Below are 24,827 nucleotides of genomic sequence, written 5' to 3' on the forward strand. Positions count from 1 at the left end.
ACATTTAAAAAAAGAACTGGGGTGAAAATTGGGGTGGAAAAAAAAAAATGGGAAAAATTTTTTTAACAATAGGGAAATAGGTCCAGGGCTATTCTGCAAGTATGCGGCAGGTGTTTTCTAGAATATATTTATAGCGGCAGGTGCACAAATGCAAAATTTTTAAAAACTTACTTTAGGGACACCAAAATATGCTAGTACCCATTTTCATGTACCCCAAATTTGATTGGACCACTTAAAAAAACGAAAAAAAAATAACCTAAGTGCTCTTCTGCATCACTTCTTCAATGTTGGGAAAAAAACACCTGCTGCGTAACGTTTTAGTTAGTTTCATATTGAATATGGGGATAAGCGGGCGCGCGCCCGATACTTTATCCCAGGTAAAAGTTCCGATATGAAACGTAAACTTCGACAGCGAAGTTTACGTTTCATATTGAATTCCCCTCTATATCTTTAATATGTTTAGTGGCAATAGAAAAGGTGGTGCAGAAGTGTAATCTCTCAGTTTTAGTTGGTGCATTCTTAGTTTTATTCAACAAATCTTCTCTCTTGAGTAGTCCAATCTTCCGAAGAGCCTCCTCAATGTCACCCTTGTGGTAGCCTCTAACAAGGAACCGTTGTCTCTTGCTTTCTAGAGCATGCGGTATCTCTGTTTTATCAGAGGTTATCCTGAAGTTGTGAAAAGGGTAATCCCTCTTGAGCAGTCCTGGGTGAACACTTTTGTAATGCAAAAGTGAATTTTTATCTGAGTCCTTAGAATAAATCTTTGTACATAAGTGCCGTTGTCCTAAGGTGATTGTGACATCCAAAAAATGTATACATGTCTTACTAAAATTAAGACTAAATCTAATGTACCCTGGTAGGGCATTTAAAACATTGATGAATAAAAGCAATTTCTCCTCTCCTCCTTGCCAAATAAAGAACAAGTCTTTAATGTGACGAACATTAAATAATATATCCTACCTGAAGGCAATGTTGCCAGTGATGAGCTCCTCATACATAGCCATAAATATGTTGGCATATGATGGGGCCATATTAGACCCCATCGCAGTGCCATGTCTCTGCAAATAGAAGCCATTCTCAAAAAGAAAATTTTTGTTCAAAATTATATTCATCAGAAGTAGTAAGTATTCCACAGGTGGTCCGGTGTAAAGACTGTTTTGAGAAATAAAATCTCTGGATGCCTGTAATCCTAAATCATGCGGGATGTTCGTATAGAGACTAGAAACATCTAGTGTTACCAAAATAGATTCTTCATTAAGGTCTGTGACCATGTCCAATTTTTCAAAACAATCTGTGGTATCTGAAATGAAACTGCTGATGTTTTTGACAAGTGGCTGAAGATGGAAGTCTATGAATTGTGATAATGGCTGGCATAATGAGTTACGTATAAGAAATTATGGGTCTCCCTGGCGTGTGGGTAAGTGACTGACTTGTGTATCTTCGGTATTCTTTAGAGAAATGGTATTTTGGGGGAAAGAGTGAGTCAAAAAGTCTGCTGTCTTAGAACTGATGTAACCGATATTGATACCCAGGGAGATTATACCATCGATTTATTTTTTTATAACGCCATGTAGGATCATAATCAATTTTCAAATAACAGTTGCCACCTGCCAGCTGTTCCATAGCCTCGCAGATGTAGTAATTGCGGTCTAAGAGGACGATCCCACCTCCTTTGCCAGCTGATCTGATTTTGCAGGCTAAACTTTCCTCTTTATGGTGTTACAGTATGAGACCTTTTGCTTGGCTATAAAGAGAACTGTATACTAACAATTTTTTTTTCTTAAAACCTCTCAGAAATTGTCGGATAAGTGTTAAAAAGATGTTCTTGACCTAATTCAGTCATAAAAAAACCCAACACGATTTTTTTAAAAATATATATTTTTTTAAACACCGTATACCATAAAAATAGCAATTCTTATGGCATACTGTAATGATGGCAATTGACAGCTGTACCATCGATGGCCGATGTGTTCAACCATTAATAGAAACCATTTATTGTTTGAGACCACAGCCACCAATGTTTCATTAACATTAGTTTACAATCCATCGATGGTCGGTGGCCATTCTTAGTATACTGTATAGTATACCATACCTAAGCGGAGGCCCGGTATCAAGTTTTGATCGTACATAACCACCATAATAAAAATATAATGACCTATAACCTCAGTATTAAAAATAAATAAAACCAGAATATTTTGGATGTGCCATGACGTGACCTGGGGGTCATTTTATCAAGCAGTGAAAAGTGTGGAGAATTGAACCAGTGGAGAAGTTGCCCATAGCAACCAATCAGCTTTCAAGTAGCATTTATCCAGTACAGTCTCTAATATAATAGGTAGGAGCTGATTGGTAGCCATGGGCAACTTCTCCACACTTTTCACTGCTCTATAAATAGACCCCCTGGTGTCATGATGTCACTGTCCAATGACTGCCGGTGTGGGAGTGGGTTTGCAGCCATTCTCTCACCAGCTACTTCTCTTCCATGCCGTTGAACAGCCGCAATGCAAGCCGGACCCCTTGCACACAACGCCGGACCACCACGCACCCTCGCCAGACGTGTATGTGTATGTATATGTGTGTATATATATATATATATATATATATATGCAGCAGAAATAGGCGGCGCTACAGGTCTTATAAATCGTTAAATTTATTGCCAACGTTTCAGGGCTTGACGCCCCTTTGTCAAGGATACATAAAGGGGCATCAAGCCCTGAAACGTTGGCAATAAATTTAACGATTTATAAGACCTGCAGTGCCCCTTATTTCTGCTGCTTACATTCATCACTGAGGAGGGCACGCAGGCAAAACTGTCAGTGGGGAGTGCCGGACCGATTGGATATGGATATATATATATATATATATATATATATATATATATATATATATTAAATTGTGTGATTTTTTTTTTTTTTTATGCAAAATACAATGGCCGATAACTGTGTCCAGCAGTGATTGGTACAGGGGCGGAGTTGTAGCTGGACGGAGGGGCCCATGGTCAGGGCACTAGGTAACAGCTTGGCCAGGGGAGGAGAGAGTGGGGTGCCACCAGCTGCGTGGGCAGGGGACAGAACAGTAGCCGCTGCTGCTTCTGTAGCTCTGTCAGAGTTAACCACGCCGGTGAAGGAAAGTGTGGGAGAGCCGTCGGCTCCCCGGGGACAGAGCAACAGCTGTGGCTAACAGGAGCCGCGGCTGCTCCTTACGTAGTTCTAATGTCACAGGCAGCTGTGCCGGTGAAGGGATGGGAGAGCCACCGGCTCCCCGGGGACAGGGCAGCAGCTGAAGCTAACGCAAGCTGCGGCTGCTGCTTCTCTAAGTCAGGCACTCCGGGGGACAAGGGGGTGGGGGTAAACGCCGTCTGCCCAGGCCGGGGACACAGCAGGGCAGCTGCGCCGGCAGGGGGGTCATGCCGGCTACCCGATCACTGCTGGCCACAGTGATCGGGACACACAGGAGGGGAATCCGAAGATGCAGAGGGACCAACAGGAACCAATAGGAGATTACTCAGGCTGTGTGATTGGCTGTCTGATTTCTACTGCAGCCCTTAAATAGGAGATGTTTGTTAGACGTTGACGAAAACTTCCTGCGAGCAGTTGAAACAGACTGTTGTGACTCTGTATCTGTCTGTAATATGTAATCTTTATATTGGATTAAACCTGTTTTTTTTGTGGTGGAGTGCGAGTCCTGGAATCTTCTCTGGAAGGAGGGGGTGACTGTGCATTTAATATAAATAAATAAATATATATATATATATATATATTTATACACAACCTAGCAGTTTTTTAAATGAAAAACTTATAGCAAACTACTGAAGAACTATGACAAGTGTGCAGGGGCGTTTCTAGAGAGGAGGTGGCCCGTGTGCAGTCTACGATACGGGCCCCCTCCTCTCTTTCCGGCAGCGCACTGAGCTGTGTGTGGCCAGCTCCGGAGTTATAGACTGTGGTCACTAGAGTGCTCCCAGAGTCTATAGAGTATGCGCCGGTCACCAGGAAAATTGGCGTGACGGCCATTTTCCCAGTACTGCGCATGCGCAAACTACGGGAAAATGGCCGCGTGGCCTTTTTCCGGACGTTTTTACAGCGCCGGACCCCTGGGCCGACGTGGGACTCAGGAGAGGTAAGTAATACTATGGGTGCAGGGTGTGCGGTGCGGGCCCCCCTGGACCCAGGGACCCGTGTGCCCCGCACACCCTGCACCATTATAGATACGCCCCTGCAAACGTGTATGGAAGCAACGCCTCAGCATATTTCCATAGTTTTGTATTTTGCTTGACAAACGCTATCTTTGCTTTGTCACTTGGTAAAGCCTTATTTGCTACAGTAGCTCATTTGTCTGTTTTGCCTTTACAAAATGTAAATCTTGATCTGCTCACATTTTATTTTGCAGATAATTAGCTCAACCACTCCATGCGCAGATTTTTTCTTTCTTAGTTGCTTATCACGTGTCAAGAAAAGTCCGCATCCTAATACAGACATATCTGCAAAGTCAACACCCGATGAAGCCATTCGGTTGATACAAAAGTGCAGCGAAGTGAACCTTAGCATGGTAATATTGTGGAAGGTACGTCACTAAAATAAACTCTTTCCAATGCAATTGATAGATGATCTGGAAAGGCATGCATTCATCCTAATAATTTGCTTATAGTTTTATTTAAGATCATGAATTACTTTAGCCAGTTATTTCCAAACCACACAGATGTCAGCGTAACTTTTTTACTTGGCTATACACTACTGTTCAAAAGTTTGGGGTCACCCAGACAATTTCGTGTTTTACATGAAAACTGACTTTTATTTATCAAATGAGTTGCAAAATTAATAGAACTTACAGTCAAGACATTGGCAAGGTTAGAAATAATTATTTTTATTTGAAATAATAATTTTGTCCTTCAAACTTTGCTTTCGTCAAAGAATGCTCCCTTTGCAGCAATTACAGCATTGCAGACCTTTGGCATTCTAGCTGTTAATTTGTTGAGGTAATCTGAAGAAATTTCACCCCACGCTTCCTGAAGCACCTCTCACAAGTTGGATTGGCTTGATGGGCACTTCTTGCGTTCCAAACGGTCAAGCTGCTCCCACAACTGCTCAATGGGGTTGAGATCTGTTGACTGCGCTGACCACTCCATTACAGACAGAATACCAGCTGCCTGCTTCTTCCCTAATTAGTTCTTGCATCATTTGGAGGTGTGCTTTGGGTCATTGTCCTGTTGGAGGAGGAATTTGGCTCCAATCAAACGCTGTCCACAGGGTGTGTGGCATGGCGTTGCAAAATGGAGTGATGGCCTTCCTTATTCAAAATCCCTTTTACCTTGTACAAATCTCCCACTTTACCAGCACCAAAGCAGCCCCAGATCTTTTCACTTCTTCTGCGTCTCACAAATGTTCTTCTGTGTGATCCAAACACCTCAAACTTCGATTCGTCTGTCCATAACACTTTTTACCAATCTTCCTCTGTCCAATGTCTGTGTTCTTTTGCCCATATTAATATTTTCCTTTTATTGGCCAGTCTCAGATATGACTTTTTCTTTGCCACTCTGCCTAGAAGGCCAGCATCCCGGAGTCGCCACTTCACTGTAGACGTTGACACTGGCGTTTTGCGGGTACCATTTAATGAAGCTGCCAGTTGAGGACTTGTGAGGCGTCTATTTCTCAAACTAGAGACTCTAATGTACTTGTCTTCTTGCACAGTTGTGCACTGGAGCCTCCCACTTCTCTTTCTACTCTGGTTAGAGCCTGTTTGTGCTGTTCTCTGAAGGGAGTAGTACACACCGTTGTAGGAAATGTTCAGGTTCTTGGCAATTTCTCGCATGGAATAGCCTTCATTTCTAAGAGCAAGAATAGACTGTCGAGTTTCACATGAAAGTTCTCTTTTTCTGGCCATTTGGAGAGTATAATCTAACCCACAAGTAGGATGCTCCAGATACTCAAATGCTCAAAGGAAGGCCAGTTTTATAGCTTCTCTAACGAGCAAACCTGTTTTCAGCTTTGCTAACATAATTGCACAAGAGTTTTCTAATCATCCATTAGTCTTCTAATGCGCTTAGCAAACACAATGTACCATTAGAACACTGGAGTGATGGTTGCTGGAAATGGGCCTCTATACACCTATGTAAATATTCCTTTCAAAACCAGACGTTTGCAGCTAGTATAGTCATTTACCACGTTAACAATGTATAGAGTGTATTTCTAATTAATTCAATGTTATCTTCATTGAAAAAGACAGGGCTTTTCTTTCAAAAATAAGGAAATTTCGAAGTGACCCCAAACTTTTGAACGGTAGTGTGTGTGTTTATTACATAGTGTAGCATGTGACTAAATAGATAAAATAATTGCACTAAGCATAGCATGGCACACGCGAACAAATTTATACTTGGTGCCTTGAAAAGCGATAATATTAATAATGTATTTTAGACAAATGATGAAAGGAGGTGAAGATATGCCATACAATCCCAAGTGGTATGTCCTAGGTAAATTTGTAACTTTATGGTACATTTAAAAGAGATCTGTGTAAACAGTTATTCCTCACACCTAAAGTTATTGCTGTAAATTGTTGACCCCCAATACCAAGGGATCTATTTACTAAGTCTTGGATGGAGATAAAGTGAACGGAGATAAAGTACCAGCCAATCAGCTCCTGACAGCCATGTCACAGGCTGTGCTTGAAAAATGACAGATAGGAGCTGATTAGCTGGTACTTTATCTTTATTCACTTTATCCCCATCCAAGGTTTAGTAAATAGACCCTGAGTCTCTTAGTGACGGTAAGCTTGCCATTAATATCACTTTGCTTTGTAAAACTTATCCTGTATGAACAAGGATTATATGGGGACATTCACATTGAGCAGCACCCAGTACGTGGTTGTAGAATAGTTTGCACTGTGCTCCTGTGATTGTAATACTGATATGATTTTACAGACTTGGATACCAAGTTGGAACGCTTGCTGTAACTATGTCAGTGCATGCCAAGGCATGCTTGGGTTTTGACGGCAGTATTCTGTTCTGCTTACTGTTTGTTCAACAAATAAATATATGTACATGCCAGGAAACCGTACACATCTGATCCAGGTAAACGTATGTCTCCCAGATTAAACCCAGTCTGAAGCACATTCAGTCCCAATGCAATCTATATTCAGCCTATGTCATTATGTATAAGATTATGCCCATCTTTAATAAATGCCTAATCCACTGCAAATTACTAATAAGCAGCAGCCAAACCTGCCATTATTTACAGGATGTTTGCTGTATAGAACGCCAAATGGCTGCAGCCCAGTAGGGGAAGCACATCCGTAACGCTAAGTAGTAGTGTGTCAGTGTCTGTCACACAGCGGGGTAGTGTGAGCTGGCTGCTCTGCGCACATAGACATATATCAAAAATAAAATGTTCCTAGGTTGTTAAGTATTTCAAACAGCACATGAACCGCACAAAGTAATACATGAGTACTAAAAATGTTAATGCCTTCCCTACCTTTTTGGAAGTTAATTTGCTCAGGTTAGGTGGATAATTTTGTAGTCTGGAGACGAAGCCATACTGTACGTATTAGTATTAAAATTTGTACTGTTATTGGATTGTGAGCAGAAGTATCTGTGGCAGTATTCACTCACCAAAGGCCCAGGTTTTGCAAGTCACACTTAGGTTCTCCACTTTACAGAGGCCTAGCACTCCCAAAAACTTTATTCTATGAGGGAAAGAGGTGCAGTAGGAGGTTAATAACCTAATAGGAGAGGGGTAGGTGGCTCCTCAGAATATTCCCACTTACAGAGAGTAGCTTGCCAGTACACATTACATCTAAAAGTCACATCACTAATCATCAGAGTGACTGGTAATGGGGTTCCTCATTACAAGTCTGATATCTGCTGCGGTCCCACCGTTTCCGGCAGCAGCCCAAAGGTTTTGATGGGAGTTGTGAGGCTGTCAGATTTACGCCCCTGCAGCTAACGCCATTTATAGATGACCTTAGCCACTGTAGCTTATAGGCTACACTTTTCTAAATTTACAGGAAGAGGGTTCACCTGGAACCCTCCTCAGCAATGGCCGCCATAGATATGTGGTCAGTAGAATGCGCAGGAGTCCCGAAGAACTGCATGTTATATTTTATACATTTGGGTGATAATTTACCTTGCCGCAATGCGATTTTGGGCATGAATATCACACCCAGATCTCATTGAGTATGTGATTGATAAATGGGCCCCTCGGAGGCTTCATATGTTCTGCCAGACCATTCCCTTTTTACCATCAGCCAGCGTGGCCAGTGTTAGACCCTGCACAGGTTTTCATGAAGGCAAAAGGTGGACAGCACTATGAGTATAATATTTAACAAATACAAACATAAAAACCTACAGTATATGTATGTTGAGCAATACACCTTAGTCACAAAACCTAACAGTGTGAAATAAATTTAAAATAGGGACTGGATGGAAACCTGTAGCAATGTCCAGGCGATCATGGTGGTGATGTACTGCTCCCAAAGCACAAGTAGCAGCAACGCTATTAATAACTGCTCTAAAAACAGCTACGGCTTACTTGTACCATATAATAGAATCTCCAGGGTGTCGATGTCCTCCGGTTAGATGATGTACACTGCTGGTGATATAGCTGTCGACTGCGGTCTCTGTGCTGCAGATGGTCGTTAGTCCGACCTCTTTGTTGTTGCAGGTTTAAATTTGCCAGTTGGAAAAGTGGCAGTGATCAGGCAGTCAAAAATAAAAAAGCAATGAGCCAGGCTTATGATAGGCACCGTGTGCACCATTGTCAGCTCCACAGTATAAGTATAGTCAGCAGTGATCAAGCAGCTGTGAATATTATGGTAAAGCCGCTGACGCCCCCCACCTGCTGCTGGCTCCACAGTATTGTCCGCAGCAATCAGGCTGCTGTGCATGAAAGAGGAAGCCGTCGATTCAGCAGTGTTGGAACTGTCTGTGACAATCAGGCTGCTGTGAATGAAGACAGTGACACCTAGTACAGACTCCCGACTCACTGAATTGTAGCAGCTAGCGGGCCAGACCGCAGATCTCCTTGCTATTGTGATCGGCAGCCAGGGGGGGCCCCCTTCCTTAGTTTAGACCGCTAGACTCAGACCTTGGATCCTGCAGCAGCCAATCACCCTTCTAATTTCCCTGTGCCTTTAAATGTTTAAAAATAAAAACTGATGCCAGTGGCGGGTTTCAGACGGGCCTCTAGGACCCAGCGGGCCCTAGGTATTCGCCTACACATTCTTGTGGATAATACGGCCCTACCCTACAGTATCACCTTCTGGCACTAGTGCCAAGGGCTGCCTTCCCCAGATGTTAAGTGCGTTTTTAATATTAAACTGGGACACCTAATCCACACAGTGTATTTCTTTAAAGCAAATGTGCTAGGCTGGCAGTCATTGTTCAGTTAGAGAATTACAGCCCTCCAGCATGGCAGCCTGCTGTGGAGGGATGACTAGGTAAGAGATCACTATGTACAATTCTAAATACTCTAGTTACTTGATCTTTAAGGGTTCATCTATAGCAGGGATGGGGAACCTCCTGCCCGAGAGCCTTATAAGGCGCTCGGAATCATTTGGTCTGGCCCTCTGAGCTTTTTTCTTCTAGCCTCATCTGGCCAGCACTGTGCCTAGAATGGCACCCTGGAGCCAGAATCTATGCAGCAGTGCCGCCAGGAGCATCCTCAGGATTGTGCGGGGAACTGTAATCACCGGCAATTGTGGCCCCGCCCCCGTGTGACATTACGCGGAGGGGGCATGGCCTGAACCAGGCCCGCAAATAATGTTATATATCAAAATGGTCCTTGGCAGAAAAAAGGTTCCCCACCCCTGATCTACAGTGTGCTTAATGAGCTGTATACTTCCTCTCAGTTTTGAGGTTTACCTTCTTACCACATGTGCCCACCCTGTTACTAGTAACAAACCTATTAGGCAGAATACTCCTAGATATAAAGCACAATAAATGTGTACTGTATCTTTATTTTCTTACTTTTTCTGGCCACAATGGATTTGTGATGTGAATTTTATGGACTTGATATAATGTTTTAGAGTCTTGTGTGCATAAGATTAGCACAGCCTATATCATATGATTTGCTTTCCAGGCATATGTCATTGAGGACAACAAGCAGTTAATTTTAGAAGGCCAACATCATGTGACTCTGCACACTATTGGGACAGAAGCATTGTCTTTTCCGCAAAAGCAGGTGATCCTCACACACGTCTAAGTGTTCTATGTAATAATCATGTTTGTAGCCACGTGTCAAATTGCTGCATAATGAAGTAAGCCCCCTGCTGTCTCATGGCAAGCAACTCTCCCAAGAATACGGCACAGCTATAAAGTGGAGTATATGTCAAGCATCCTCTATACTTCTCCAAAACGTGGGATCCATGAACATATTACTTTCATCACACACACACCACCCAATTCTCATAATTATAATGGCTGCTTGTGTTCTGATGTTTGTCTTATTTTTCCTTGATTATTTCACTTTTGAAAGCCTACGTTTTTGTTTTATGCTCTAATATCATTGTTTTACTATTTTCTCTTTTAACCATGATCTATCTTGATGTAAGTGCATGTTCTATATATTCTTCGGTGTCCATAGGGATCCACAGGGATACCATGGGGATATTATGGTTGGAAGACCAGGCACCAAACAGTTAAAGCTTCTGCCCCCAGAGTGGTCCGGGTCCACATATATATATATATATATATATATATATATATATATATATATATATATATATATATATATAAAACCCGCCCCTAGCCATGGGACTTCAGTTGTTCATTTGGTGCGGCAGGATCAAGACGCAGCTTTGTAACAGGAGGACTGCTTAGAGTCCTAAGCTTTTATTTTATGTTTGTTTTATTTTGTTTTATGTTTTTCTGAGTTGGTAGTGCCAATCGTCTGAATTAAGACGCATGTACTGCGGTTCCATCTACCTCCGCCGGGCCGCAACATAAGTAATTGTGCTGGTGATTTCTGTGGGTCTTGGCTGAGCTTAGCTAGCAGCAATACTGCAACCTGGACTGCACCGGATGTTCGGAGATGACAGGTAAGGTGATTCCTAGCTTACGAGGAATCATGCGCTGCAGTCCTTGCTTTTGGTGTCAGAAATGCACCAGAAGCCGCTGCTGTCAGGGTCCGAGATTGTCCACGTCCCCACTACACCAGCTTGGGGCCTTATCGTCTGACACCGGGGATCAGCAGCAGACGATGGCTGGGTACGCTGGCCTGTTGCCACGAGGCCAGCGTACCCAGCTGGTTAACGCAGTTTAGGGGAGGTATGCGCTCCCCCAACTGCTCCCCTGCAGGTGCAGTCCCTACAAAGGGTTTCGAGATTCTGGGTTGCTCCGCCTACCCTCCATGTGTATATGAGACGCTTACGGTCCATGCTCAGTGCACCCTGTAGCTGTTGTTCTCAGTAGGGTCTGGGTCAGTCTCCCTGGTTAAAGTATATGGTGTTCTATGTCCTACTATTCCTTTGCATTGCTGTAATTGATATAGAGCTGATTGTAATTATATTACATGTGCATTGTATGTGACTTTGCTAGCTGCTGATTGACACTGTCAATTGTAACTATCACTGTTTTCTCTTCATCCTCTTGGGAATGGAGGCTTCTTTCTGAGTATTTCACATTCATTAAGTTTTTGTGAAGGCTGTCACATAACATTGCAATTATTGCGATTACTTTGAACATGTCAAAAGATAAAGGGAAACAGGAGGGGGAGCAGCCTGTGCTGGTTCCATGTAAATCATGTACGTCTTATGTGTCCTCTCAGGAGGTAAAGGATGATTTGTGTGGTGTTTGTTATAAAGAGCCATCTCACCGTTATACAATCGGGAAGCCGGCTGCCTTAATACCGGCAGCCGGCTTCCCGGCTGTCATATCCCGACGAGGGTGAAATGCCGGGCGTCTATATCTAGATGCCTGTCATTTTACCCGACGCCGGGAGACAGGCGCGGGATACCGGGCGCCGCGAGCCGACAGCCGTGGGGGGGAGGGTTAGGTTTAGGGTACCCGAGGGTGACTTATGGTTAGGCACCCCCCCAGGAGGGTTAGGGTTAGGCACCCCGGGGGGGACTTAGGGTTAGGCACCCCCCCGGGAGACTTAGGTTTAGGCAGCAGGGAAGGGGGGGTTAGGGTTAGGCACAGGGGGGGAGGTTAGGGTTAGGCACCCCTAAGGAGGGTTAGGGGGGATAGGTTAGTAGATTCTTACCTTAGGACGATCAGGATTTCCAGCGCTGTCGGGCTTCCGCTGCCGGGCTCTGCTGGTTTGTCTGGCTGCCGCTGCTGGGAATCGAACTCCCGGCCATGCGGCAGCCGGGATATCATACCGATTCCATCTCACCAGTCCAGTTTACTTTTCTCTGGGCAAGAGCCATCTTGGGTTATGATGAAGCTTGTGGATCGTATGGCTGCTCCCACGATGCCTCCTTGGATGAGGTGTCCACAGTATGCTATGTTTGCACCTCCTATGCATCCTTCATGGAAAGATGTTTATGGCCATTCTAGTCAGAGTATGGCACCATCTAATGTTGATAACAGCCCAGTAGTGACTTAAGCGCAAGTTATCTATCAATCAGTCTGCCCAACATATGGATTCAGACGCATCATCAGGGGAATCAGATGATGAACAGAGTTCCTCTCCAGGATCTAGTTCTGGGGAGGAGGGTCATCCATCCACGGTGGATGTTCCTTCTTTGGTGAGGGCGGTTAGATCAGTCCTAGATATTCAGGATGATGTAAGAAGTCTCCAATGTTTAATCACCACCGGAAGGTGGTCAAACTGGAGTTCCCTGTATCTGAACAGCTTACAGAGCTTATCGAAGAACCCTGATAAAAAAAAACTATTTTTTGTGAATAAAAGAATAACATTGTATCAGTTCCCACCTTCTTTATGTACTAAGTAGGAGGTACCTCCTACTGTGGATGCTCATTTAACACATTTATTCAGAAATGCTGCATTGCCTATTCCATCAGCGTCTTCGCTGATGGATTCCACAGATAAAGATTGAAGCCGGTCTTAAAGCAATATTTTTATCATGACTGGAGCCTGATTAGCCAAAGCTGTTGAAGAATGGATAGGGGCATTGGAAAATTTGCTACCAATGCTACCAGAGAACAGATTATGAACATACGGGAAGCAGCTTCCTATCTGGCAGGGGCTGCAGTAGATGCTGGAATTTTTGCTTCTAGGGCATCAGCAGCATCAAGAGTGGCTTGCAGGGCCCTTTGCTTAAGATCTTGGAAAGCTGATACAGGATCAAAGAGGGTGCTGGAAGTCTTACCTTTCTATGGAAAGGTACTTTTTGGAGCAGAGTTGGATAATATAATCACTACTATGGCGGCTTCAAAATCTGCAGGTCTGGCATCTAAGTCAAATACTAAATCTAGGCAGGTTTCCTTTCAGTCCTTCCGTCCTCAGGAACGAGCAAAGGAACAGTCTTCCTCTAGGCCAACTAGTTTTCGCAAGTCTAAGCGACTGATTAAGAGGTCTGGTCCTGCAAGATGTCCAGCTTCTAAGCCATACAACAAGCCCTCGGCCTGATGGAGCGGTCCTCCGGGGGGATCCCAGGGTGGGAGGCCGACTTCTTCAGTTTGTGGTTTGTTGGCATCAAACAACAACAGATGCCTGTGTCCGAGAAGTTGTCTCTAAGGGGTATGCCCTCACTTTCATGAAGCATCCTCCCCAGATGTTTTTTGCACAGATATCCCATCAGATGTGGACAAGGCCTTAGCTTTTCAGGGAGCCATTCACTCCCTGCTACAGGCAGGGGTAATAGTCCCAGTTCCTATTTCTCAACAAGGAAGGGGTTATTATTCCAATCTGTTTCTGGTTCAGAAACCGAATGGGCTCATCGCCCTATACTAAATCTAAAAACCCTCAACAGGTTTATCCATGTACCCAAGTTTCGTATGGAAACTTTCCGGTCAGTTATTTTGGCAATGGAGCAGGGGGATTACATGGTTTTCCTGGACATTCAGGATGCATATCTGCATGTTTCTATTATACCATCCCAATTCTTATGGTTTGCTGTCCTTCAGCAACATTACCAATTTAAGGCTCTAACCTTTGGCCTATCTACAGCTCCCCAGGTATTTACCAAAATAATGGCAGTTATGACGGCTTATCTCAGGCGTCAGGGGATCAGAATTCTGCCCTATCTGGACCACTTTCTGATATTGGCGCAGACTCCGGTTGTGTTACAAAAACATCTTCATATGACCATAGCCTGCCTACAAAGGCACGGCTGGATAATCAATTGGAAGCAATCGGCACTTTCTCCAACACAGCAGATAGTACATCTGGGAGCGTTTCAGGATTCTCGGGCACAAAGGGTGTTTCTGCCAGAGGACAAGATTGCGGATCTATCATTGCAAATACGCAAGCTGCTATGCAAGCAAAGGGTATCCATTCTGTTAGCAATGCAGGTCCTTGGATCAATGGTATCCACCTTCGAAATGGTGGGGTATGCTCAGTTTCATTCCAAGCCTCCTACAAAGATTGATTCTCTCCAGGTGGAACGGGCAGCAGCATCTTATAAGGTCTCAGAGGATCCTTCTCACTCCAGCGGTTCGTCACTACCTCCTGTGGTGACTGAGAAGTATCATCTAAACAAAGGGCGCCTGTTCTGGATTCCAAATTGGGTGCTTCTCACCAAGGACACCAGCCTTTGGGTATGGGGGGCAGTGACAGGTCATCACACCTTTCAGGGAAGATGGATAAATCAAGAAAGTCATCTGCCAATAAACATTCTTGAACTGCGAGCAATATACAGCGCTCTGGTCATGGCACAGGACCTGCTTCAGGGCAGGCCGGTCCAGATCCAGTCCGACAATGTGACTACAGTGGCCTACCTCAATCATCAGGGAGGCTCAAGAAGTTATGCAGCCATAAAATAAGTAACAAGGGTTCTGATTTGGGCAGAAAGTAATCATCCGGCCACCTCGGCAATATTCATACTGGGAGTATTCAATTGGGAAGCAGACTTCCTAAATCGCCAGGACATACACGCCACAGAGTGGTCTCTCCATCTGAAGGTGTTTCAGCTCCTGGTAAACAAATAGGGTCTACCAGAGATAGCTCTCATGGCATCACGCCACAACCACCAGGTCCTCAGCCACGGGTCCAGGTCCAGAGACCCATCAGCAGCCTTCGTGGACACACTGGCAGTAAGATGGGAATTCAAGCTGGAGTATCTCTTTCCTCCAATTTCTCTTCTCCCAAGAGTTCTCAGGAAATTCAAGCAGGAAGGCGGAACAGTAATTCTGGTGGCTTCGGCTTGGCCCAGACTTCATTGGTTCACCGACATACAGAATCTGTCCGTAGACAGTCCGTATCCTATTCCTCTATGGCAGGATCTGCTAACGCAGGGTCCCTACCGACATCCAGACTTGCCACGTCTGGCTTTGACGGCATGGCTCTTGAATCTTCCATCCTAAGAGCGAAAGGTTTTTCCAGTTCTGTAATTCAAACGATGATTAGGGCATGGAAACCTGCCTCTGCCCTCATCTATTACAGAGTTTGGTATTCTTTTGGTCAGCGGCATTCCTGTAGGAATTATGATCCTAAGATATTCAGGATTTCCAGGGTACTGGCTTTTCTTCAGGCAGGATTAGACAAAGGTCTACGCATGGCCACTTTGAGAGTGCAGGCTTATGCAACGTCAGTCTGGTTCCAGAAGAAGATTGCTACATTACCAGATGTTAGAATAAAGCTGTTGTTCGTACAAAGGAGGGTTACCTTCCTTTCCATTTTCATGTGCATGAAGAAATTGTTGTTCCAGCTTTTCAGGCTGGATGTAGTTCGTGCTCTCCGTATCTATGTGGATCTCTGTTAGAAAATCTGATGCTCTTTTTGTATTATATGGTTTTCACAAACGAGGATGGCCAGCTAATAAGCAGACTCTGGCGAGATGACTAAACATGGCTATCTCTCAGGTGTACACACAGGCTGATCTCCCTGTTCCAAGCATGGTGACAGCACATTTCTACTCGGTCTGTAGGGCCATCATGGGCATTTAGCCATGGTGCCTCTGCTGAGCAATTGTGCAAGGCAGCCACATGGTCTTCTGTCCACACCTTTCTAAGGTTTTATGCCTTTGATACTCTTGCCTCTGGGCGACGAGTTCTCCTTTCTGCTCAGGAGCGTCCCCACCCAAGGGGAACTGCTTTAGGACATGCCCATGGTATCTCTGTGGATCCCTATGGACCCCAAAGAAGAAAATTAGAGTTATGGTAGACTTACCTAGACAACTTCTTTTCTTCGAGGTCCATAGGATCCACAGGGCACCCACCCTGACTCACCTGGCTTCATTGGGTTATAGTCTTTCGGACACAGATTCCCTCATCTTATGTAAGAGTGTTTTCTGGTGTACTATTGTTCTTCCTTCTCCTCTTTTCTTTCTTCTGCCTTGAGACTTGTTAACTAAACTGAAGTCCTATGGCTAGGGGCGGGTAAAATATGGGGAAGGACCCGGCGCATTCTGGGGACAGAAGCTTTAACTGTGTGGTGCCTGCTCTTCCAACCATAATATCCCCATGGTATCCCTGTAGACCTCAAAGAAAAGGAGTTATCTATGCAAGGCTACCATAACTCCAATTTTCACATATACTGCAGATTCTTCTGCTTTGTTTGAATTCAAACATCTTGGGGGGGGGGGGAGGGGAATTATCTTGTTTGTAGTAGCTATTTGCATAGATGGACAGTGACAAATGACCAGCTGTTCCATCCAATCATTTTCTATTCATTTTACTGTATTATAATTTTGTAGAACTTTTCAAACTGTTTGCTGCTGTTCTTAGTACTACAAATTTCCTGATAATATAACTGATGGAGCCACTTGCATGATTTTGAAGTGGTTCCTATTTCCTTGGCTGGTGATTAAAAACCAATGACCATGATATGATATCCAACATTTAAAATACCCAGTTGATTTTCACTGGAGAAACAACTAAACTTTCCTTTTTATTTCCGTCACTATAGGAGCAGCCGGAAATGGCTCTGCTAAGATTTAATCGGTCAGAAAATACAGCTGTGACTATGAGGCCATCGCCAGAGCAACTCTCCAATCTCATAAAGGCTAGCCTTCATTATCCAGAATCTTATAATCATCCCTTCCATCAGAAAAGGTACATGATATTCAGCTCTCATCATTGTTTGTGTGCAAGGGCTGCAGTGATAATAATTTCAGTTATTTAAACATCAGTTAAGGGAACAAAAGTTTATAAAGTACTCTTTACATTGCCCTTTTTGTTCTTTTCATCGGTCTTATAGTAATGCGTTTTATCAGCACCCAGTTCTGTAGCTTTATAGTTTGTAGCTCTGCGTCAGAGATTTGTAATGTAGCACTGAGCTAATACTACAGTGTATCTATGTAAATGTGTTTGCTTATATGTTGGGAAGGGTTGGGTACGAGATGCCAGTGCTTGGGATCCCGGCTGTCAGAATTCTGATGCCGGCATCCCGACCGGGTTAGGATTCTACACCTGTTGGTAATTCCGGTGCCAGCATTCTGAGCACTGGGATAATAACTACATCCCTGTTAGGAATAAATGGTGTGTGTGTAGGACTGGTTGTATATTAGAAAGAACATACGTAAAATGTTGGGAATATTTGTATTTATGGTACCTGTCTGCAATTAACAAATGCAATAGAAATGTGAATTAGAAGGTGAGACTCTGTGTGGCACCTACTTCATGTGATGTTGATAAAACCACATCTAAATACAGCTAGTAAAGTTACTAAATGTATAAATTAATACCATGATCCTTAGAAGTACATAAACTCAAACACAAAGCCATTAATGTACACTTAACTGTATGAACACTTTCTGCTTTGTCTGTTTTTACAGTCTTTGTTTAGTTCCAGTCACGCTTGTGCTATCCAATAGTTCCGAGGTCGAAGTTGATGTCATTATTGATCTAAGACATAAGATGACAAGGTAAGTATATAATAATATATTGTTGTGTTGGTTAATTATATTCATAGAGATGCCTCAAGTCTTAAGGTTTAAGTAGTTCATTTTAATTTGATCAAACTATATAATCAAATGCAAAGCTTTACATAAACACACTACTGGTGGCGTTATGTGTGAGCACGTTCATAGACTGTACAAGAAAAGAAAACAAAACAAAACCTATTCACTAATTTGGTCCTTGTAAAGAACATACAGGAGATATACTTATTGTGCCGTTATAGCTCTTCCTCTTATCAAGGAGAAATAAAAGGAAGCAATAACATTGAGATCTCAGCGCTGCAGTGAGGACGAGAACTCCTTCCTACGGCTATCACTGCAAGACCTGCAGATCATCAGCCTAGATCTGTCAACATGGCCAGTTCTTGTGTGCAGACGGGCGGCCATGGACGCCGCCACTGGTTAGTACTCATACCGGCAGGTAATCCTGCTGATTATGTGAAAAAAACCATAAGTCACAAATGTCCGCCTGTCGTTTTTTAGTAATATCTGAATGATTTTCCATCGGCAAAATCGTTAGATGTTTCCAGGTACCATAGAGAAAAGTGATTTTTTTTTTCCCTACGTTAGCTGCTTTCATACATGTCGATGTTAAGATTGGGACGCAGTGGAGGGACGGGCACTCGTTCCCACATCGGAACAAATGCCCTTGAACAGGGATTACCCATACACACTTGGATGAGTTAATGAACGATGGAACGATCACTGTTCCGTCCTTCATTAACATACCACAGGCGGCTAGCAAAATAACGCTAGGTTTGATGTGCAGCACATTAAACCTAGCGACCATCACTACCAACCGGGGGAGGGTGCAATCGCCCGTACACACTGAGTGATGTAGGCGATTTGTCGTTGCGCAACGACAAGTTGACCCGTCTTCGCTACAGTGTGTAACCAGCTTAAGTGTCAAATAGTGCTGGTTATAGCACATTTGACTCCTATCACTTCTTCATACATCTCCCGCATAATGTCATTGCTTTTGAATGGAACAAAAGTTATTTAATTAATTCTATGTACTGCAAACTCACAATAACTGTTATTGGCATAAAATAAAGGCATTTTAGACAAAGGTTCACTAATTTTCTTAATTGTATAGAAAATACAAGGATCTTGTAATAAAACAATGAAAAGATAAATTATGAAGATGTTAAGATACGCTTGAGGGGACAGTGGGCCTGGTTCAGAGCCAGACGCTCTGACCAGAGCGCTCGCTCTGAATCAGGGCCCTCCTACATGAAAATGGAGCGGCCACTTGGACGCTCGCATAACTGTGGGTGACCACCCACAGCTATAGCGAGCGTCCATGATGATGGTCGCGATGGTCAAGACCATCGCGACCATCGGGCTTGCGACGGAGACCCTGCGGTAGGGTCTCGCTGCCGCAAGCCCTGGAGTGATTTTGGCTCTATCAGAGCCAAAATCACTCCCACTGACATCATTAGTGATGTCAGTGGGGCCGGCTTCAGACGGTAGGGGTTCCCATGGGAACGCCTCCGTCTGGCAGCCACGCCCACCAAAGGGGGCGTGCTGTCAATCAACATCGACAGCACGCCCCCTTTGGTGCGAGACCCGGAGCGACGGCTATCCCGTCGCTAGCCGGGTCTCGGGCATGCGCACGACGGAGCTCCCTCCGTCATGTGCAGTAGGGCACCATCGACCCGCTTGCGAGCGTCCTGCGCTCGCGAGCGGGTCTGAATGACCCCCTGTGTTAAGAGCCTCTTCTATATTGGAGAATAGACTTGTGAGTAAGTACATTTATGTAACTCCCATTCCAGTCAATGCTTTACCAGCTGGTGTTTTTGCAGTATGAGTCGGGCTGGTGTTGATGCAGAATATCATCTATAGAATGACACTTTATAGTACAAGATAGGATTTTCTCAATGAACAGGAAGAAGAGTTCTACTTGACAAGGGCAGTATCTCACTAACGAGGAATAGATTCAGGGTAATGACATTGATAACATTTCACGTGTAGTAAAAAACTCCGGTCTGCACTGAGAAGTTTCTTTGAAGCCAAAACAAGACTGTCTGTGTCTAGATATTGTTTGTGTTATGCCATGTGCACCATTGTTTAAAGCAGTGACTGAAAGAAATGCCATGTAAATGTAATTTACCAGACATCTTTGTATTGCAATAGCTGATACTTCCTATTGGATAATTTACATGATACTTTTATTTAGATGTTTGCCTTCCTCCAAAACAATCAGGGTCTTTGTTAAATTCTCCTGAGAACCATTTATTTAGTAATTCCTCCCTCCTTTACAGGTTGCTGTGTTTACCGTATGCTTTTTGGAATAGTCTTCTGTTTATTAACCTCTAGAATAGAGTTAGGCAACCCGTGGCACAGACAGGATCAGGCCCCCCTCCTCCTTGGTGTGCTGCTCCCCTCCTACTACACCTACTTTCCTCACTGGAGATTTTGGTCTACTAAACCCTCTCCAAACCAAAGAACCCACGCATTTCCTGCCTACCCATCAAAATCTGGGCCTCTGGTGTGTGTACCCTGCCATAGTTAGTCCTGCTTACAGTCTAATAGCGGTACTAAGTTCTGCATGTCTTGGTCTCTAGGCTACTAATTCTCACCCTAAACTGAGCGAACTTGGGGAAGAAAAGGTAGACCACTAACATTTTTAGGATTAATTTATGACTTTTCTAAATGTTCATATACAGTATGTTGTGTTGATGGTGGCACTCCTGAAATCTTTTTGGCTTTTAATGCTGAACGTCTGGCACCCAAAGAGAATCTGTTTCCTGGGTTGCAAATGTGGAACATTCTCAGTCAAAGGCCGCCTTTCTCCCTTATTGTGTGCTTCCAGTAGAAGCAGCACAGTAACAGGCTTATGAAGTGTGCATTTTGAGTCCAACATTGACACATAACTTGTGAGAGTGTAAGAATCTATAATAAACCTGGGAATTTGTTGTAAATTCAATAAATTATATTAACAAGAGCAAAGAAAACTCCAATTCCCCTAACATAAACATGGTCTTTAATATAGGGTTATGTTGTAAAACTTTTTTCTTTTCTTTCCTTCTTTTTGTTCTTGTTCAGCCCTGAAGCGTTGGAAGTCCATGGTTCTTTTACTTGGTTGGGACAAACCCAATACAAACTTCAACTGAAAAGCCACGAAGTGTTCAGCTTGCATCTCAAAGCTTGTTTTGTCCACACGGGAATCTACAACCTTGGGACTCCAAGAGTGTTTGCCAAGTTGGCCAACCAAGTCACTCTGTTCGAAACCAATCAGCAGAACTCCATGCCAGCACTGATAGTCATTAATAGCATTTGACTGCTTAATTCTCCTACGGCATATGGATCACATAAATGTGTTTTTGTTATCAAATGTCCCATGTTTTGGGATGTTGTGAGCATTCAACACATTCCTCCTCAATAACTAATGCGCAAGAGATTCCATAGGTTTGAGTAGTAAACATTCAGACAGTCAACTTCATATTTCTTTATGCAACTTGGAACAGACAGATTACCCACCTGCTCTGTACAATTAATTTTACCATGGAAAAACCTTTCCTCATACTAAATCAAATCTGTTTGGTTTCAAATGTGGTTCAGAAGTTCTTCGAATTAAATGTAACTATCGTCTTTAAGCACATTCATATGAGGCATTAATGTCATTTTGGTTTTACAAGGTATCTTTTCTTTCCAGGCATAGCTAGAATTGTTTGGGAGTGTTTTACAATCTGATTACATTCACTGCGTGTAAACAAAAGCTAAATCTAATGGATATTTTGCATCGTATTTTCTTAAGTTTGATTCATTTCTATACTGAATGCACTAATTCCCTCAACCATAACATTGCCATTCAAGTTTAGTTATTCACTTTACTATGTAACTTTAACCGTTCAGTTGATCTCGATATGATTAAAAGTATGCTTTTCAATAAATGATGTATTATATTTATAACAAATGTATTGTAAATAGAATAAAACATACACCATATTTGCTGTTTTAAAGACTTTTCTTGCATATAATAGGCTGAATTGAGGGTCATAATATATACTACTTGTTAGTTACTTATGTTAACTATATATAATGTACATTAAAAGTTTTAACAACTTGTGAGTAAACAAATGTAATATTTTTTTTTTAAATTTGTCTTAACTTTATTATAATATACCTAAATGAATTTGAATTTTTTTTTTTTTAAATGTGTGTATTTGGGGGCCTACTGTTAGTGAGCCACTCAGCTATGTGCCACTGCCAGTCCAGTAGGCAGCAATGTCACATCACGCAGCCTAATTTTGTAATAACCTATGTTACAGAGGGTAATTGGCACTATAAGAGATGTAAAACATACTCAGGCTTTATGAACACCGTGAATACTTTTTCAGCAGGTCTGGTTATCAAACATCAATGCATGCTCATACTTAGACCAAGTGTACTGTATTGAGATTAATAAAGTGTGCATAATGAATGAGGCACAGAAGCTTGTATAAAAAGCAATATTACACATGCAGGGATGGTAAGGCTGTTCCTACAATGATTTAGAATAAGACTGCTTGTATCCTAGTGTGAAAAGTCACCTATTTTGTATATAAATCACAAATCCCTGACAAAGTCTGATGCCTACAGTCATGAATAACTTATGGGCAACCCACAAAACATAGAATATTAAACATACATTTTCTTTCATTTAGAATTTTTAATTAACGAGTACCGTGATGATCTATGTTGGCCATGTACAGCAGTGATTCCCAACCTCTGTCCTCAAGGCACACTAACAATCCTGGTTTTAGTGATATCCATGATTGTGCACAGATGGTTAAATCCAAATAACTGAGGTACTAATTAAGTCACTTGTGCTCAAGTATGGCTATCCCTAAAACCTGGACTGTTAGTGTGCCTTGAGAACCGTGGTTGGGAACCCCTGATGTACAGTATACTGAGACAGTGTTATTGGGAAACAAAAGCTATTAAAAAAGCTATTATTTTCAGAAGTGTATTTCACTTAAGAAAATGCCCAGAAAGTTTTATTTTAAAAGCTCTTTGATTAAGACATATATTAGGTGACCTGCTCACTGTAATGGAATTATATGAAGATCTCTCTCTGTTAATAGTTTGGCAATGTAAACTATTAGGAAGTCATACCTGTTTATTGGGGATTCACATACTGACTCCACAGGTAGCTCTGCGTCTGGGATCATACAAGTACCATAGTTCTTGCCTTTTTTGTTTTTAGCAACTAGTGTTCCACAAAAGATTGACCTCTAACCAAGGAGTTCATGCTCAAATTTGAGCTCCTAGTGAGGGTTCTCTTCAATACAGGGTAAGTCAAAATGATGATCCAGATTTCTATCATTTGCAATGCAAAATGTTGAGAGTGTTTCTTGTTGCGAGATGTGTGCTTGGAAAGGCAATCTCTCAAAGTTCAAATTCCCCACTGCTGGTTCCGCTAGCATTCTTCAGGAGCCAGCAGGGGAAAATGGCTACTAGCAGAGAGTATAAGACGTTCTGTGTTCTTAATTATCATACAAACAAGTCTGTCATGAGCGTTCAACGGTATATTCGGACAAAATTTGGGAGAGCAACCTAGTGGTAAGTCAATTCAGAAGTTGTATTCACAATTTCAAAACGGGCTGCATTTACAAACAAGAATCAACTGGTTGTCTGTCAATGGAGAAAGAATCAGTGGAGCACATCCGTGCAAGTTTCACAAGGAGCCCCTAGAAATCCACCTACCAAGCAGACCAAGAACTTCGTATCCCGCAGAAAGCTTTATGGCGGGTTCTGCGAAAACGTTTGCAAATGAGATCATAACTTCTGCATATGCAGCAAGTTCTAAAGAACAGTGACTTAGACCTGTGAGCGTCTTCCTATGGTTTTTAGTGATGAAGCAGCATTCCACATTTTAGGGAAGGTGTACAAACATAACGTGAGAATTTAGGGTACTAACAATCCCTATGCATTCCTGCAACACGAACATGATTCCCCCAAAGTCAGTGTATTCTGTCCCATTTCTAATGAAAAAATGTTATGGGCCCTTTTTCTTGCAGAAGCCACTGTGACAGGAGACTATCTACCTTAACATGCTTAAACTATGGTTCCTCCCGCAGCTGGAAGAAGACAGTGCTGACTTAATCTTTCAGCAGGATGGTGTCCCTCTTCATAACCATAACGACATTCGGGCCACTTCAATGACCGGTTGCTACAAAGATGGGTTGGCCGTGCAAATGTGGCAGATCAAGAACTGCTGTGTTGGCCAGATCACACCCTGTTTGATTTGTTCTCATGGGGTTTCATCAAGGATCGTGTGTTCGTACCACCACTTGCAAAGACACTGGTTGACCTGCGCATCAGACCAGCCAACACCGAAATTTACTCCCACATGCTACAAAGGGTTTAGGAGGAACTTGATTGTAAGCTTGATGTGTGCTATGCTACACTTGGAGCGCACATTGAACATTTGTCGAAAAGAAACTTGATGAGATTTCCTTTTCATCAGTACTTAGTGTGTTTACCTGCGTTACAATAAACCTGTGTAAAAAATCATTGAATTTGGGAACAGAATTTTGACTTACCCTGTATTTGATATGTACTCTTTAGTACTTGATATTGATTTATATAACAACAGTAAGAGCTGCAAGTTGAAGGAAGCTCTCAAACAAGGGATAATTATCACATGGTGGGTTATGTAATAGCATGTGAGTTACAGGCATGGGCGCTATTCCTGAGAGTTATCTCGTATTTTTAAAGTGGCAAGAATATAAACTGCAAAACCAGGTTGGTTTTGCCTCTTAAATCATTGGTGCTTTAGAAATACAAGCTAACTTGTCAGAACAGAATGCCTGCAATTCGCATGCTATTGTATAAGCTCCATGGTCTACTGTGAATTGGTCTGTGCACATATCATTCTCTTTTTTCAA

At 42.9% G+C, this 24,827-nt stretch overlaps 1 protein-coding gene across 2 annotated transcripts in view; it reads left to right on the forward strand.

Moving 5' to 3' along the window:
* TRAPPC8 (trafficking protein particle complex subunit 8) overlaps positions 1 to 21,968 on the forward strand; it is a 166,859-nt gene extending 144,891 nt beyond the window's left edge. For both annotated transcript variants that reach the window (XM_088469576.1, XM_088469577.1), the window contains 5 exons: positions 4,390 to 4,563; positions 10,068 to 10,169; positions 16,962 to 17,107; positions 17,830 to 17,919; positions 21,001 to 21,968. In XM_088469576.1, the coding sequence (XP_088325702.1) occupies positions 4,390 to 4,563; positions 10,068 to 10,169; positions 16,962 to 17,107; positions 17,830 to 17,919; positions 21,001 to 21,235 (747 nt within the window). In that variant the 3' untranslated portion in view covers positions 21,236 to 21,968. The remainder of the gene's footprint in view (positions 1 to 4,389; positions 4,564 to 10,067; positions 10,170 to 16,961; positions 17,108 to 17,829; positions 17,920 to 21,000) is intronic.
* The last annotated feature ends 2,859 nt before the right edge of the window (positions 21,969 to 24,827 follow it).

This window comes from Taudactylus pleione, unplaced genomic scaffold (genome assembly GCF_031769625.1).
Source record: "Taudactylus pleione unplaced genomic scaffold, aTauple2 ptg000093l, whole genome shotgun sequence".
Classification (NCBI taxonomy): Eukaryota; Metazoa; Chordata; class Amphibia; order Anura; family Myobatrachidae; genus Taudactylus; species Taudactylus pleione.